This window comes from Cricetulus griseus, chromosome 2, assembly GCF_003668045.3.
Source record: "Cricetulus griseus strain 17A/GY chromosome 2, alternate assembly CriGri-PICRH-1.0, whole genome shotgun sequence".
Lineage (NCBI taxonomy): Eukaryota > Metazoa > Chordata > Mammalia > Rodentia > Cricetidae > Cricetulus > Cricetulus griseus.
The window spans coordinates 380,983,640-380,999,718 of NC_048595.1; the positions used below are offsets into that span (position 1 = coordinate 380,983,640).

Here is a 16,079-nt window from a genome sequence, read left to right on the forward strand (position 1 = left end):
AGGAGAGGACAGAGGAGGCTTGGTATGTGTGGTACCCAGAAACCTTCCTAGGGAACCAAGCTGCAGTGGCAATAGACTCCATCTCCAAAAGATGTATCTATGATCATGATTCCCCCCAAAATGGATCCCCAGCTAGCCACCTTCCGTCTGCACTTGTCACAGGGGTCAACTCTTCAGATAAGTGCAGACCAGAGAAAGGAGGTAGGAGAGCCCTGTCAGAGCAGTCATTGCCAAGAGCTGGGCCTTGGGGCACCAGTTCCAATCCTGTCTAGTGTTCTCTGCACAGTGTGGAACACGCCTCTGCTGGACACCTGTGCCTTCTGTGTCCCCCACTTGGAGATCCAGTACTGAGACATGTCTTGGTTTGTTCTGTCTTTTCTCCCCTGACAAAATGGGCAGGAAGAGGGCAGTGGGCTGGGCACACAGTATCCTGGAGACATCCAGAGAGAGCCTGGGGATAGAGGCCCCAGGAGCAGTTGCAGAGGGCTCACACCCCCTCCAGGAAGCCACCACAGGAAACACAGGGCCTGGCATGAGCAGGGGACCAGGTATTTTTGCCAATAACTCAGCAATTTCCCTGATCTGGACTCAGAGCTCCTGGGGGATGAGCCACAGACAGAGGCAGGCATGAGCACACCAAATCAGGCAAGGACAGGGTTCAGGAAGGTCATACATTTGGTTGGCCTAGCCCAGTGCACGATCAGCAAACCTGGGGTTCAAGGCCTGGTTCTCAGAAGCAGCTGTCCCTGGCTGGAGGAGACCAGAGTCTGCACTGGTGACAGGTAGGCTGCAGAGGGACCAGGAAGCATGTGTGAGTTCAAGACCTGGAGTCTGATAAAGGTAAGAGACCACAAGGGGCAGCCCTTACAGGGAGCAGGCTACTTCATCCCCAGCCCTCTGCAGAAGGGCTCAAGCCCCCAGCAGGACAAAAGAGGAGAGTCTCAGGACTCCAGGTGGTTTTTCCTAAGGGGTAGAGTCGGGATGTGAGTACACTGGGTCTCCTGCAGCAAGGAAGTCAGAAGACGGGCCAGCAGCCCCTAGCCACATAGAGCCAGCCTTGAGGGGTGGATCTGTACCAGCCACAGAGCTGTGATAAAGATCCCCAGCAGACTGCCTTGACTGACCTGGGCTAAGAGACCCCAGGCACTGGGTGGTACACACAGCAATGAACACACAGACAGGTCTCACTTGGTGGATGGACACAAAGACATGGGATGCAAGCTGGGCACTACATATTAGGTGGTGAACACTTTGATGAATGCTGTGTGGTAGGTGCTAGGTTCTGAGTTCTGTGAATTGGATTCTAGGCACTGAGTGCTAAGGAGTGAATGTGAGCATTATGCTTCAGTCCTGACAAACACTCCAGTCCTTCCCCCTGCCTCACCTGCCCAGCCTGAGGAGCTGTGTCTTTGCCATGGAGTAGATTTCAAGGGCTGTACTCTTCAGGAGGCCCTGCATCCAGCACAAGTCAGCTGGCATTTCAGGAAGCCATAGCAGTAGCCTGTGAAAGGGGCGGTGTTAGCTTCCCAGGTTGCCCTGGGGTAGTCCCAGATCAGGGGTGGTCCCTACATTCCAGGCAACAGCTGGAGAGAGGGGAAAGGAAGAGTGCCTAAGAAGACCTCAGGATGGCCCCATAGGTCACATCCATGGCACATATCCAAAAGTGGGCTTTGAACTGTGGGGATGATGGGCCTTGGTGTCAACCTCCGTAGAGTTCCAGTGAGAAGCCTGGGGTAGGAAGGGGAGAGTGTGGTGTGATATTAGCTCTATGGCTACTCTGCTATGCAGCTTGGAGAGTCAGAAAACACTGAGTCTCAGCTTTCCTCTCCTGTCAAATGATGACCATCTGCCTAGAGTTCCTTACCCTCCTTATCTCCATGCATCCCTCTTCCTGCCCTGTATCATTCATTCATTCTCCCTTCAGGGGCCAGTGCCTTCCTCTGCTTTAAATGCTCTGTGTGTGATTACAGACCGAGGGAGAATGTGACATCTTGAGGGCTGACTCCAGCAGGCTCACACCATAGAGATGGCTAAATTTCTTCATTTTCATTTTGGCTCACGGTTTTAGTAAACAGCTCTTCATGAGGTGAGTGTGTCAGGAGGAAGGTCTCTCCCAGTCACTAACTCAGGGCAGTACAGCACCAAGTCCTGGGGCTCGCCACCATAGACTTTCTAAAGAAAAGGCATTTTAGAAACACAGCCTTTGCTGGGCAGTGGCACACACCTTTAATCCCAGCAATGGGGAGGCAGAGGCCAGTGGACCTCTGTGAGTTCAAGGCTAGCCTGATCTACAGAGCGAGTTGCAGGACAGGCTCCAAAGCTACAGAGAAACCCTGTTTGGAGAAAGAAAGAAAGAGAGAAAGAAAGAAAGGAAGGAAGGAAGGAAGGAAGGAAGGAAGGAAGGAAGGAAGGAAGGAAGGAGAGAGACAGACAGAGAGAGAGAGAGAGAGAGAGAGAGAGAGAGAGAGAGAGAAAGAAAAAGAAAGAAAGAAAGAAAGAAAGAAAGAAAGAAAGAAAGAAAGAAAGAAAGAAAGCCTTCAGGTCTAGTGTTGGAGCACATGGCTGGAGTCCCAGACAGAGGAAACCTTGAGTTCAAAACCACTCTGGATTACATAGCAAGATCCTATCTCAAAGCAAAACTTTGATCTCCCTATAGCACTCCTCTGTTTGGATGAAGCTTGCTAGCCTGAACGCAGGCCCCCGCATATCTGGCCCCGGCCACTCTCTAGCCCCATCTCATACAGACACTTGTTTGCACTACAGTCACACCTTTCCTTGGGTTTCTTGGATGTGCCTGACTCCCTTCTGACCCAGGACCTTTGCACACAGTATCTGTCTACTTGGAAGGCTTTTCCTTCCTCTTTGCCTGATGGACTTGGCACATCCTTAAGACAATAGCTCAGATGCCATCACCTGTCTTCCCTGAACAAACAGTTCTGAATATGGGCAGGGCTAGCTCAAGGTAATGTGGCTCTCTCCTAGAAGTTACAAAGCACAGGTACACATGCAATGGTTGTGTGCTCTGCCAGGCCAGGAGCAAGGTCAGGGTCAGCCTGCCTCTCTTGACCCAAACTAATACCTGGTCCCTTGTCAGCTCTCAGCAGCTGGTGAGTGAGCAGACAAAGCAGCATGGTCTCCTAACCCAGCAAGGCCAAATGTTCAGCATGAAGGCTCAGCTATAGACAGACTGACCTGAAGGAGCCTTGTTTTCAGAAAAAGTGTCCTGACTCAGAGAGTTGGCCTAGACCGCACAGCCAATCTGAGATAGACCAGCTGGGAAAGTTGCCAGGGGCAGCATGTTGTCACCAAGGCTCTGACCATGGAACAAAGGGCAGAAGGTCACAGAACAGTCTAGGTACTAACCATACCACCTCCCTACAAGTCCTCTTTGGCAGAGCTTACCCAGGCACTCCATGGGCCAGCCCAAGCAGGTAGTACGAGGAAGGCAGGTGCCTGCCAGCTCTAGCCGTTCAGCTACCCTCATTGGCCACAAACCTGCCCCCTCAGCCCAGGCTACCTCACCTCCTGCTCCGGAAGTAGACATACTCAAAAGGCAGCGTGCAGGGCAGTAGCAGGTAGGTCAGTGCCCTCCCTGGCACAGAGCACTGTAATCGAGCCCAGAAGTCCCTCTTGCAAGCCTTCTTCAGTGCTGCAAGACAAGAAGTTATTTCAACCAATGGATAGGAAGGATGTAGCCAGGCAGGAAGAATAGGTGGGGCTACCACACTAGGAGAATGCTGGGAAGAGGAAAAGAGGGAGATGCCATGTAGCTGCCAAGGCGAGAAGAGACCTGGGCACCACCAGTAAGCCAAGACCATGTGTAGATATACAGATTAATAGAAATGGGTTAATAATTAAGAGAGAGCTAGCCAGTAAGAAGCCCAAGCCATCGGCCAAACAGTTCATAATTAATATTAGCCTCTGTGTCTTTATTTGGGACTAAACAGCTGCAGGACCAGGAGAACCAGAAACTTCCCTTAGCGAGTTCTGTCAACATCCTTGCTTCCTCTGTGCCCTCTTCTTGGGCCCTCACTATCTCCTCAATCTCTTGGGCCTCTATCCTCCTCACTAGCTCTCCCACACCTCCAGGGTCCCCAGCTGCGATTTTAATGGAAATAATCCCCAGAGGGTCATTTATTTCAATACTCGCTCCTTGGGTTGGTAGAAGTGTTTGGGAAGGATGAAGTGATGTGGCCTTGTTGGAGGAGGTGTGTCGCTGGGGGTAAGCTTGAGATTTCAAGACTCACACCAGGCCTATAGTGCTATGTTCTGTGCCTCCTACATGCAATTTGAGATGTGAGCCCTTAGCTATTTCTGCCAGCATTGTGAAACTGGAAAAGCAATTAAACACTCTCTTTTATAAGTTGCCTTGGCCATGGTATTTGTCACAGCAATAGAAAAGTAACCAAGACGCTGTCCAGGAGGCCCGTACAAGACTGACCCAGACCCCTGAACATGGATGTCAATAAGGAGGCCTCTGCACTCCAGGGAGCCTCTGGTGGTGGATTAGTATTTTTCCCTGGTGCAAGAAGGGACTTTGAGAGCCCATCCCATATGAAGGGTTACACTCTGGCCCTGGACACATGGGGAAGGGCCCAGGACCAGCATAGGAAGACTTGGTGGACTTTGCAGAGCCCCCGTTGAGGGCCCTACCCTGCCTGGGGAGTGGTGGGTGGATGGGGTGGGGGGTAGGGCTGGGGGTGGGGGAGGAAGTTTGGGGGTGAGGGGAGGGAGAGGGAGAAGGGACTTGAAATAAGCTTGTTCCCTAACTAGAACTAATAAAATAATAATAAAAAAGAAAGAAAAGTAACCAAGATGCCAGCTCTCTCCTCCTGCCTATCCAGTCCTCTTCAAGTTCACATCTGCTGTGTCACCCAACCACTATGCCATAACCCCAGAGACTTATCAGCTCAACTCCTCCAGCCCCAGGGCCTTTGCACATGTGATACCCTCTGCCCAAACTCTCATCTTTCCATCTTTGACTGGCAGCCCCTGTTTGAAGTGTCTCTGGGATGTCACCTGCCACCTGTGCTTGTGCTTGTCTTTAGGTACCTCACTGTGGCCTGGGCACAGGCCTGGCTTTCCCAGGCACAGACTTGGGCTCAGTACCCCAATAGCAGACAGGAAGATCAGCTGAGTTCCTTCTCTTCTCAGAGCCTCAGTTTCCCCACCAGTGAAATAGTGCCAGGTTGTAGTCAGGAGTAAAGGATGCAGAAAAAGCTCCCAACCACACTTGACATTTAGCAGGTGCTTGGTAGATGCAAGCACTCAGGCAGGCAAGTGGTGTGAGAAAGGACCGTACCAGCCTCCAGCTCCGGTGACAGCAGTTCAAAGTTGGACACATCCTTGACCAGAACATTGGGGATATCCCACCTGATGGTCAAGCTAAGCTTCTGGCCCTGATCATGGTCAGCACTCCTGGGCTCCTCAATGAGTTCTGGAGAATCCTTAGACACCAGTGACCACAGCACTGGCTCCTTGGTGAGTCCTGGATTGGGAGGGAAAAGATCTGATAGTTGGTGCAGTGGCAGCCTTCAGGGGAAATGGTGTCTAACTATCCACATGTCTCAGTGCTCAAACCAACTCCAAGACTCAGGCTGCAGGATAGGACCCAACGAGGCCCTGCCTTGCGTTCAGCCTGCTCTAGATCCCCAGAGACATAGCTCTGTCCTCAAAATCTGTCCTGGTCCCACCTGCCTGCCTTGTGAGCCTCAGCCCTTCTACCTCAGTTTCCCTCTGTAAAAAGAACTCAAGGCCTGCTGCATGAGAATTAATGCAGTACTCCCAAGCTCTGACCTGGAGTGGGGTGCTGCAGGTTGGGGTGGAGTGCAGGGATTAAGGGTGGGTCTGGAACCCATAGCCTGGGTTCATCTCTCAACCTTGTCTTACAGGGTGACAGCCATGCTTTCCAGCCCTGGGGACCACACACCTCCTGCCAACTGACAATCCCTTGGAGTGCAACTCTCCTCTATCCATCCATCTGCCTCTGTCTTCCCAGGCACTCTACAGCTGGTCCCAAGCCAGTTCAGCTGTCACCTTCAGGAAGCTCTCCCTGCTCACTCTCCCCCATCTCAGGCCAAGATGAAATCGCTCTCTGCCCCATCTCATTGCTGGAGGAGCCTTGTCACCCACAGCCCATCACTATCACCCTGCTTCAGTCTTTGAAGGATCCAGAATGGGACCCAGAAGACTTCTTTCAGTCTCCCTAGTGTGGTTTGACCCCACACAGAGCAGGCACTGAGGTCCCAGGGTTCAAACACCAGAGAGGTGGAGTCAACCTGACATCATCCCATTCCTGCCCTCTGTCACCTACCCCGTCTCTCCAGGAACCTCAGGGCATCCAGATAACCTTGTCTGCAGTAGTCAGCCACCACCTGGGACACATGGAGCAGAAGGGGAAGAGTGCTTGGGGCTCCTTAGCAACAAGCCATGGGCTGGAGACATGTCAGCAAATGGACACAACCCCAGCCCAGCCGGCTGCCCCAGTCACTCTCTGCAGGGCTCAGAAACCCCAGAGTCCCAGTTCTGGTCAGGGAGAGCCAGAATGTGCACACAGCACAGATATCCCTTCCCAATGGCCAGCCCACTCCTTACCTAGAGCTCAGACACCTGCCTCCCTCTGAGGTCCTCCCTCTAGTAGACAGAGTAACATGGACTGAGTCAGGGTCACCAGAGTCTCCACCTGGCTCCCCACAAGCCCAGAGCAGCCCCCTTTCCATTCCCCTCCCCGGGAGGTGTGGTAGGGAGTGAAAGTGAAATTCAGACGACAGCTCTATGGAGTCATCGCTCTTCTTCCACCTTTATGTTGGTACCTGGAATCACCAGGCTTTCCCCACAGGCGCCTTTATCTGCCAACCTCTCTCTCTCTCCCTCTCTCTCTCTCTCTCCCTCTCTCTCTCCTCTCTCTCTCTCTCTCTCTCTCTCTCTCTCTCTCTCTCTCTCTCTCTCTCTGTGTGTGTGTGTGTGTGTGTTGGCCAAATCCTTGAGAGCTCACTTTCAAGACCATGCTGGACTATTGGAGTATAATCTTGTTCTGCCACCTCTAGGCTGTGTGAATGAACAAGTTACCTAACTTGTCTGAGCCTGTGTCCTCTAAGAAATGGAACACCCTAAGGGCTGGAGGACATTGAGACACACACCTTTCATCCATCACCCGGGAGACAGACAGGTAGACCTCTGTGAGTTTGAGACTAGCTTGGTCTACACACTAGCCAGGCAAGCCAGGACTACACAGTAAAACTCTGTCTCAAAAACAAAGAACAAAACTAATGAGGTGCTGGAGAGATGGCTCAGCAATTAAAAGCACTGGCTGTTCCTAAGGAGGAACATAGTTCAAGTCCCAGAACCCATGTCGGGTGTCTCACAACTGCCTATTACTCCAGCTCCAGGGGTCCAGCATCTTCTTCTGATCTCTGTGGGTACTGCATTCACATGCATAAATACACACACACACACACACACACACACACACACACACACACACACACATATAAATAAAAATATAAATATAAAAAAACAAATGGAAATAAACATCTCTGCTCATTGAGCCTGCCAGTTGAGTGCAGGCCATAGCTGGACTCTAGCCCTCACCCAGGAAGAGGCAGAAGAGGCAAAACCAACCTGAGCTCAGGTTTCTGCTCCAGGGCTTGTGTGACATGAGGCCAGGCAGTAACTGAAGCTGAGGGGAGGGATCATGAGCCAGGACCATGCAGGGTGACCTACCTCAGGCTTGGGGGGGAACAGGGATATGATCCCCTGAAAGAAATTCCTGGTAGAGACCTGGAAACTGGCATTGAAGGCGGTCAGCTCATACAGACTGCTTGAACTGCTCTGGGGACAGATGTCCACCGTCCCATGGAAGGGAGAGACGGTGATGGTGGTGGGAGAGTCGGAGAAGGGCAGGTTGTTGCTCAGAGCTCCATCAATGTAGCGCTGCAAGGCAGGGAGGCAGTGGGCCATGCTGTCTTCCCCACACTCTCACCACTGACTGGTGTCTATATCCCCTTCCAGCCCAGGAGCTGAGCCTCTTTAGGGGAAGCTTGGCACACAGTAGGTGCTCACAGGGAGATAGTGTCCTCACTTTTACCTCCACCTCTGGACAAACTCTTGTTCCAGCTGCCTGGAGCCTAGAGTGTGATGCAGACAGGGGCCCTCCCAAACACACTCACCTCCCCTCTGAACTCCGGAGGGATTGTCCCACAATACATGGGGAAATACAAGGAGCAGATCAAAGCCTGCAAGACAAGACCATCATCCTTGCTCAGTGTTCCACACCTGCTCTCGTGCACGCAGCCACTTGCACAAATGAAGAACAGGGGACCACGGGTCTCCTTGACACCACCTTCCTCTCTCTGCAGAGGGCACCCCAGTTCCCTGGATACTGCACATGGGATGCCCCCTAATATTTATATTACTGGTAACAACCCTGGGTCTGTCACAAAGGTGCCACCAATAACCTCTGTGTATTTCTCAAAGAAGGTTCTCAGAATTGATACAAACAGATGCTCTTCTGAGGAGGACTGCCAGGCCCTCCCTCCCCCAAGAGACACCATTTCCTAGTAAAAGCCCTGACAAGTCTTGTTGGGGTGGGGGAAGATGCTTCCTTTATAGACTGATCCTGGAAACACCTGGTGCTGGTCTTGCTGTAAAGGGGTTGTGCACGCAGTCCTGTGTCATGGATGCTTAGGATCATCCCTTGTCTCACCTGCTTGCCAGCAGCATGCAGAATGTAACAGATAAGGATAGCTCCAGCATGGTCAACTATGCTGGAGGTGGCGGAGGAGTAGCACTGTGCAAATACGGCAGACCTAAGGCTCCAAGTTCAGGGAACATAGACCTTCATCTGGGAACGCTGAAGGACCTTCATTCCTCTGACTCTCCCTCAGAGAAGCAGACACAGTCCTAGTTCTGAGGGTTTGCAATATGAGTGACTCCATCCTTCCGACAGATGGCTGCAGTTGATAACAGCTGTCATTCACTGAGTACCTTGCATGTGCCATCAAGGTGAGCACACTGGTACAGGCTCTGATGTCCCTTCCCTGGCACCAGCCCACAGCAAGTGACACCTCTCAGGCACACCAAGAACCACACACCTATGCTCCAGTAGCTGCTGGCTCAGGCTGTCCCAATGTCCCGTACAGGGCACCAAGATGAGGCTGGGTATTTTCGGACCTTAGTATCAGGGGCAGACATAGACCATTATAGGGCAGGGCTGCACTGAGGGACACTGGGATACTTCACACTAGGCTGAGGCCTTCCAGCATGGAGACCCATATCCCTTCAGAGCTTTCCCCTATGGCCCTGCTCAACCTTCCTGATCCCCCAAGCCTGCCCACCCCCACCCCACCCCACCCCTGTCAGATCAGAATGGGCTCCTTTCCTTCCCTGCTGTGCTCGCCTGATGGAGTTTCACATAGGCCCTTTCCTATGAGGTATGCTCATTAGATACAAGCTGGGAGAAGGCAAGGGTTTTCATCTGTGCCCCCCTCCCTGGCAAAAATCACAGCATACAAACAGTGCCCACGCTTACTAGATGCTCACTCAGTAAATGCTTTCTCTGGCAATCAGAAAGCACTTGGAAGATGGGGATGGGCGGGGTGGGACACCTCTGGAATGAGCAACCCTAGATGCCCTGACTATGGAAGCTGACTGCCCCTCAGCCTGGCCCAGGGGCACCTCAGATTCCTCTCCACCCCATCCCCTAGAGAGTCTTGGACTCAGGCCAGTCATGGATACAGTCTAGCTCCTGCTTCATCCCCCAACACACACACACACACACACACACACACACTCACACACTATTTGTCGGATTATGTTCCTTGGGCCTTAGATCATAATCCAGCATCAGCTCACCTGGATGAGTTCATCCCGAGTGGCAAAATCAGTGACTATCGTGTTCTGGCCATCATACCATCGGGTCATGGAGATGCCCAGCCTCTGGGAGGCCAGGATGTGGCAATTCTCAGGTAGGAAATCCTCCATCTTCTTCCTGATGTGTTCAATGGGGTTATAGGCCGGGTGGAAGATGCCCAGGCTCAGATGCTCCACTTGCTTCACCATGCCGAGGAGATTGGAGCAGCAGAAGTCTGCAAGGTGGTTAGGGCTAAGGTCTCAGCTACCACTGAATACCACCCACACTCACCAAGGGCCCACCTTCTTCAGGGATGCCTGGGAGTCAGTACATAACACCTCCAGGCCTGGATGTCAGTGACCTTAGGGGTAGTATCCCAGCTCTGAAGCCAGGACCCCATCTTTGGAGATAGAAGTGACCACAGTCCTCAAATAAGAGGCCAGGTGTAAAGCCCTCTGGAGGCGGGGGCGCGGGGGGGGGGGCGTTGCCAGATTCGGCTCCCTGCGGGGTCCCTGAACCTCCCCCAAGCACCTGCTGACATGTCACAGACGATGCACACAGCGTTGAGCGCTCCTGAGGAGGAGCCATAGAAGCGGCGGGCACCCTGGAGGATACGTGGTGCGCGCTGGCGCAGACACTGGGTGGCGCCCACGTGGTAGAGGCCCAAGAAGCCGGCGCCTGCAAAGGACAGGCTCCAGCCGTCCTCTGCCTCCAGGAAGTCCATCGTAGGGCGCTTGAAACACCGGGCTGCAGACACCACAGCCTGGATGTAGTGCAGGAGCTGGAAGGACCACTCTCCAGACACCAATGGACTGGGACCAGACAGGGATGAGAATGGAGTTCCGGTGGCTCAGCAGGGCGGCCCCGCCCTAGGCAGAGTCAGCTATGACTCTGGCAAGTGAGTGACTAGCGCGGGGCAACCTTCTCCAGGTGTGCACAGCTGCGTCAGAGTCATTATAAACTGCGAGCACCCTGGCCAGGCGCTCATGTCCACCCTGCTCCAGATTGCAGTCGCCTAACCTCGGGGTGTCTGCAGTTTCGAAAGAAGGAACGGAGGCACAATCAGGAAGGACCAATCCTGACCCGCGGGGCCTCTGAAATCAGGGGGGTCAGAGGACAGCAAGACACGTGGGAGGCTGTAGGCCTGAGGTCTGGACTCATCAGGGAAAGTTTGCTATAGATCAGTGCTTCCAAGTATGCCAACTCCCCTCACTGCAGTCACCAAGAAGTCGCTTACCAGGGACCAGGCTCACAGGTGCACATGTCTGAACACATGAGGTACTTACACAGCCAAGTCATTACATGGAAATTAGGCCAGGCATGCCATGAGGGGCAGGGGAAATGAAGCATACACCAGGATGTTAAGAAGAGAAAGGCTGCAGCAGTGTGTGGGGTGGTGAGCAAAGAGGACCCCAGTAAAGAAATGGGATGAGTGGAACCTAGTGGGACCCACACTGGGCACCAGAGGACCTTACAAGTAGCCGATAAGGACAGATAGCAACGCACAGCAGGCTGCCTGGTGCAAGCATTTCCCCCAACAAGCTCTGCGTCCTAGCCAGGTGGCTCATCCTGTGAAAGAGTTGCCAACTCTGACAGCCAGAGTTTCCACCCCCAGGATCCCCACAACAAAGGGAGAGTATTTACTCCTGTAGGTTGTCCTCTGACCTCCACACATACACCATGCCACATGCAACCACATACACCCACATATGCACGCGTGCACACTCACACACACACACAAAGATAAACAAATGTAAACAGCACTCTGTTGTAAAAATATTATACATCACAGGTGAAATGTCCTACAGGGCGTGGCTCTGGGGAGTTCAGAACAGTGGGAGGAAGGGGAAAAGACCTCACTGTATCTGGGGGCTGACAGCAAGTGGGGGTGTACAACAGGGCTAGGCTGGAGCGTGATGCAGGGTCTCCCTGTCCCATCCCCAACAAAGCAGCCAGGAGGGGGCAGCAGGCCTTCAGGACTTCCGTAACTTTTCTGCAGGGCAAACAGCCCCTAGAGGCTTGTGTTGAGATTCTGAGAATCAGGTGAGGCTGGAGGACAAAGGTCAAGGACACACTTTTGCAACTGTGCACTGTCACTGGTGATGGTGCCTGCCAACAACCTGAAAAAGTTCCTTCCCACTGAGGGACTCCATTCAGGTAAAGCCAGGTCCTGATTTTACCACAAAAAAAAAAAAAAAAAAAAAAAGAGTTTCAAGACCAGACAGAATGAAACAAACTTAGTGAGTTTAGTAGATGTTGAGACAGTCATGAAGAAGAGGACAGTGTACACACAAAATAGAAGGACAGGAAGTTGGTCCTCTCCCTCCACAAGTGAGTCTCAGGTTGTGAGGCCTGGCAGCAGCCACCTTCACCCACTGGGCCATTTCAGGGGCTCTTGTAGTTCCCAATATTCTTGTTTGAGACTTCAGGAAGATGAGCTCAAGTTCTGTGGTAATCTGGCTCTATTGTGACACCCAGCCAGATTTTGCCTGGGGAGGGGGCTTGCTCTTTCCCTTGAGTATTCCTTTCGTGTCCCCCTTCTTTCTCTCCTTACTCATAGACTTCTCACTGGCTGAGGCCTGCTTGGTAATACCCTTTCATATCTATCACAGCCTTGTGAGATAATAATATGAGCAGTCAGCCCCATTTTACAAGTAGAGCAGCAGAGACCTGTACCAGGAACCCAGGAGAGCCCAGCATCTGGGTGAGGTAGTACAGAAGAGCCTGGAGGCAACACCCTGGGGATATGGGGCATGGAAGCTAGGTTCCCTGCTGTAGGAGGGGCTGGTTGCAGATGTGCATGGGTGGGTGGGTTGGGGTCGGGGAACCCCCATTGTGACAATGAAGTTCAGCAGCATTGCTTTTGTCCTATAGAAAAAGATGCACATTCTGGAGACTGAGACAGTAGAATCGCAGGTTCAAGGCCTGGTTGGGCTACAGAGAAAAGACAAGATGGGTCTTTGTAACTTAGTGAGACCGTGTCTCTAAAAAAGGTAATAAGAAGGCTGAGGGCCGGGTAGTCGTGGTGGCATACACCTTTAATCCCAGTACTCAGGAGGCAGTGGCAGACAGATCTCTGTAAGTTTGAGGCCATTCTGGTCTACAGAGAAAATTCCAGGCCAGGCTTCAAAGCTACACAAACAAACTCCACATAAAAAAAAAATAAAAAAAAATAAAGAGAGGGCTGGGATACATGCCTATCGTGCATCAAGCCCTGGGCTCAATCCCCAGCATGTGGGGCATTGTGGGGGTGGTATGAAAGGGAAGAAGATGAGGAAAGGGAAAGGAGAGAAAGGGTTGAGAAAGGAGAGGATGGTGTTGAAATCATGAAGGGCAGAGATTCAAATGACTATAGAGCTAGAAGAGGTGACAGCTGAGTGGAGCCCAGATGGCCCTCCACTCAGGTCTGGTCACACCTCAGATGGACCCTCATAGATTAAAAACATCCTAATTAGAAATGCAGTTGCATCACCTAGCTGACCAAATCTTGGCGATGGCATCTCTGTTACAAATTTAATGGAGGCATGGAGGAGGCCCTAGTAAGGACACCATTGGTACAGTCAGAGAATATCCATTTGAACTGGGATCACACCACAGTGCTGTGCCAATCGTCGACTTGTGGCTTCCAAGTGCTCTAATGTGGTTATAATCCTGTAGTCCTGGCCTTTGGGGAGCTGAAGCCGGAGAATTGCCATGAGTTCCTAGGCCATACTGAGTGCCAGACAAGCCTGGGCTGCACAAACGAACAAGGAAGCACGTCTTGTTCGTGTGAGAGGTCTGTAGTATTTGTGAGTGTTAAAGTGACATCAAAACCCCTTTAAGGGAGAGCTGCTTCCTCCTGGTCAAGATATGCAATCCACCTCTGGTCGGGATAGAGACCTAGTAGTCTAAGCTATCCAAACCAAGAGTTAATCCATTTGGGCCAATCAATCACCCAGCTAAAAGGATTCCCTCACCTGTCCCGGGAAAGCAGATTTACCTAACACTATGCTGGAGAGAATGGAGGAATAATTAATTATTCCTTTAATGAGAAAATGTATTTTCCTTCCCAGAATCCTTGTTTTTGTGTGCTACCTAGGAAGCCACCATGAGGTTCTATGGAGTTTCTTTTTCTTCTTTCTATGTCTTTCTTTCAGATACAGACTGAGTGTAATACACTTTCTCTAGTACTTTTGGCTTTTTCACTCTTTCTCTGAAGCCACTTCCTTTTTGCCACATAGCTACTTCCACATCTCTGTGCCTAACTCACAAGCACATGGCTTTTCTCTTCGTCTTCCTCCTCCAGGCAGCCACTGAGATTTACAGCTTACCTGCCCTGGGGTTTTACTTTTAAATTCTAATAAAATTCTCCTCATGATTCCTTTTTAGCATTCTTATATTCTTTTAATGAGCCTCAGAACCCTGAGAGAGGACCCCTGTTTCCCCAATAACATGTGGCAGCCAATGTGGGACTCCCCCAAATTTCCAATCGTAAAGCAGAGGTTGAACATTACCATGCTTGTCTCAAAGGGCTCTGTAATGAGACAATGCGCTCCAAACTTTGTCCCTGAGACTCCATCTAGGGAGTGTTGGGGTAGAAAAAGCAGGAGAGGCTACGGCAGGGTCTGTGGACCAGGAGGAGTGTGTCTGAGGGAAGCCAGCAGGGCTGGAAGAGTTCTGCCTGCCACCAAGGTCATGGTCTCTTCCTCTCTTCCTGAGGCCAACTGAATGGCTTAGTGACATTACCAAATGCTCACATCACAGTTCCCCGGATACAGAGATTTCCAAAGAGATCTTCTCCCCATCACTCCTGCAGCTCTACTCACCATGGACAAAGTTGTTTGGTCAACTGGGACCATCAAAGTAACTTTCTTTAAAGTCTTTCTTCTCTGACTGGCACTGCACAAGGCATTATCCCACACCTGTGCACTAGTGAAAGACTCTTGACTTCAATTTTTGTTTGTTTTGTTTTGTTTTGAGACAGGGTTTCTATATATAACAACCCTGGCTGTTCTGGAACTCACTTTGTAGACCAGGCTAGCCTTAAATTCACAGAGATCCCCAAGTGCTATGATTAAAGGCATGCACCCACCACACCCAGCCCTTGACTTCATTCTAATGTCTTCATGTGGTTGTGAACTCTTCATCAGACATTTTACAGAGGATTGTGGGAATAAAGACCCTAAAATGCAACCAAGTCCACTATGATGTGACAGGAAAAAAAAATGGTCACCTTACCCAAAGAATATGCTATCCACCTCATGAATACCCACCCACCATCTGTCACCTCCAAACGCCCTACCTGAACCCTGATCTCACCTACAGCAATACCAACCTCACTGGAGTCCCTCGTGCCAGGATGGAAGTCCCTGCCACCAACCCTCACCACACTTACTCAGGCATCTCCCCATCCCCTTCCTCCAGCTCCTGACTCCTTCCTCCTTGTGTGCCCAGTCTGTCACCTCTCACCCAGCAGCTGCAGCCACCTCTAGCTGCTGCCTCTGGGACACCCCATTCTCGCTTTCAGCAAGATGGCTCTGATCCCAGTTACACATACTTCCCCCACCTCCTAACATTGCCACACTGTAGAGGAAAAACCTGAAAACCCAGCCATCTTCAAAGGCCAACGGTCACCCATCAGTGGTTCTAGACCCTTCTACCTACATCACTGACAGCCAGCAACAGGCCTTCCAAACAGAATCAGAGGTACAGAGCAAAGGACAGCTCAACTGCCGGCAGGAAATGAACCAGCAAATCTGACAGGACCAACTCTGGTACTGACAGACAGTCAGACAGTGGTGGCTGGAGAGGAGCCTTGCACAAACCAGATGGGGTGTTAGGCACCCGGGAGTTCTATAAAGCTGTGAAATGCTGCCTCCTGGTAGGTTGGAGATTTGCTGTTTGTTTTGGTTTGGTCTTTTGTTTGTTTGGTTTGGTTTTTTGGTCTCACTATGGAGCTCTGACTGGCCTGGAACTCTTGGTAATCCTCCTGTTTCAACTTCCTGAGTGTTGGGATTACAGGTATGTGCTACTGTTTCCAGCTGAGTCATTGGTTTCCATAAACAGGGGATTCAGGATGTAAACTGCTTCCTCAAATGCTTGTTATTGTTCCCCTGACCTAAGGTCAGCACATATGAGCTTTGGGGACAGGTCAGCCTGGCTTTCTTTGCACAATGTGGCTATTTGTGAGATTTAGTGGCTCCTGCATCTGGTGCCATGTCCTTGTATCAGGAACTGGTCAGCATTGACT

General features: G+C 51.5%; 1 protein-coding gene across 1 annotated transcript; it reads right to left on the minus strand.

Annotated features, from left to right (window-relative positions):
* Nucleotides 1–657: 657 nt before the first annotated feature.
* Nucleotides 658–10,684, minus strand: Pnpla5 (patatin like phospholipase domain containing 5). The gene is made up of 9 exons (XM_027396138.2): nt 10,382–10,684; nt 9,853–10,085; nt 8,169–8,234; nt 7,723–7,932; nt 6,314–6,374; nt 5,303–5,488; nt 3,523–3,649; nt 1,385–1,501; nt 658–787 (listed from the first exon to the last, which is right to left on the minus strand). Exons 1-9 carry the CDS (start codon nt 10,572–10,574, stop codon nt 685–687), a joined length of 1,296 nt encoding a protein of 431 aa, XP_027251939.1. The 5' UTR covers nt 10,575–10,684; the 3' UTR covers nt 658–684.
* Between the last annotated feature and the right edge of the window lie 5,395 nt (nt 10,685–16,079).

What these genes read in the sequence shown, in the direction of transcription:
- Pnpla5 (XM_027396138.2), bottom strand. Translation starts at nt 10,574, where the DNA reads ATGGACTTCCTGGAGGCAGAGGACGGCTGGAGCCTGTCCTTTGCAGGC. An exon ending in CTCGGGATGAACTCATCCAG is followed by an intron (nt 8,235 to 9,852) that starts GTGAGCTGATGC and finishes CTTGTCTTGCAG; the next exon opens with GCTTTGATCTGCTCCTTGTA. An exon ending in CAGCTCCTCAGGCTGGGCAG is followed by an intron (nt 788 to 1,384) that starts GTGAGGCAGGGG and finishes GTCCCTCTGCAG; the next exon opens with CCTACCTGTCACCAGTGCAG.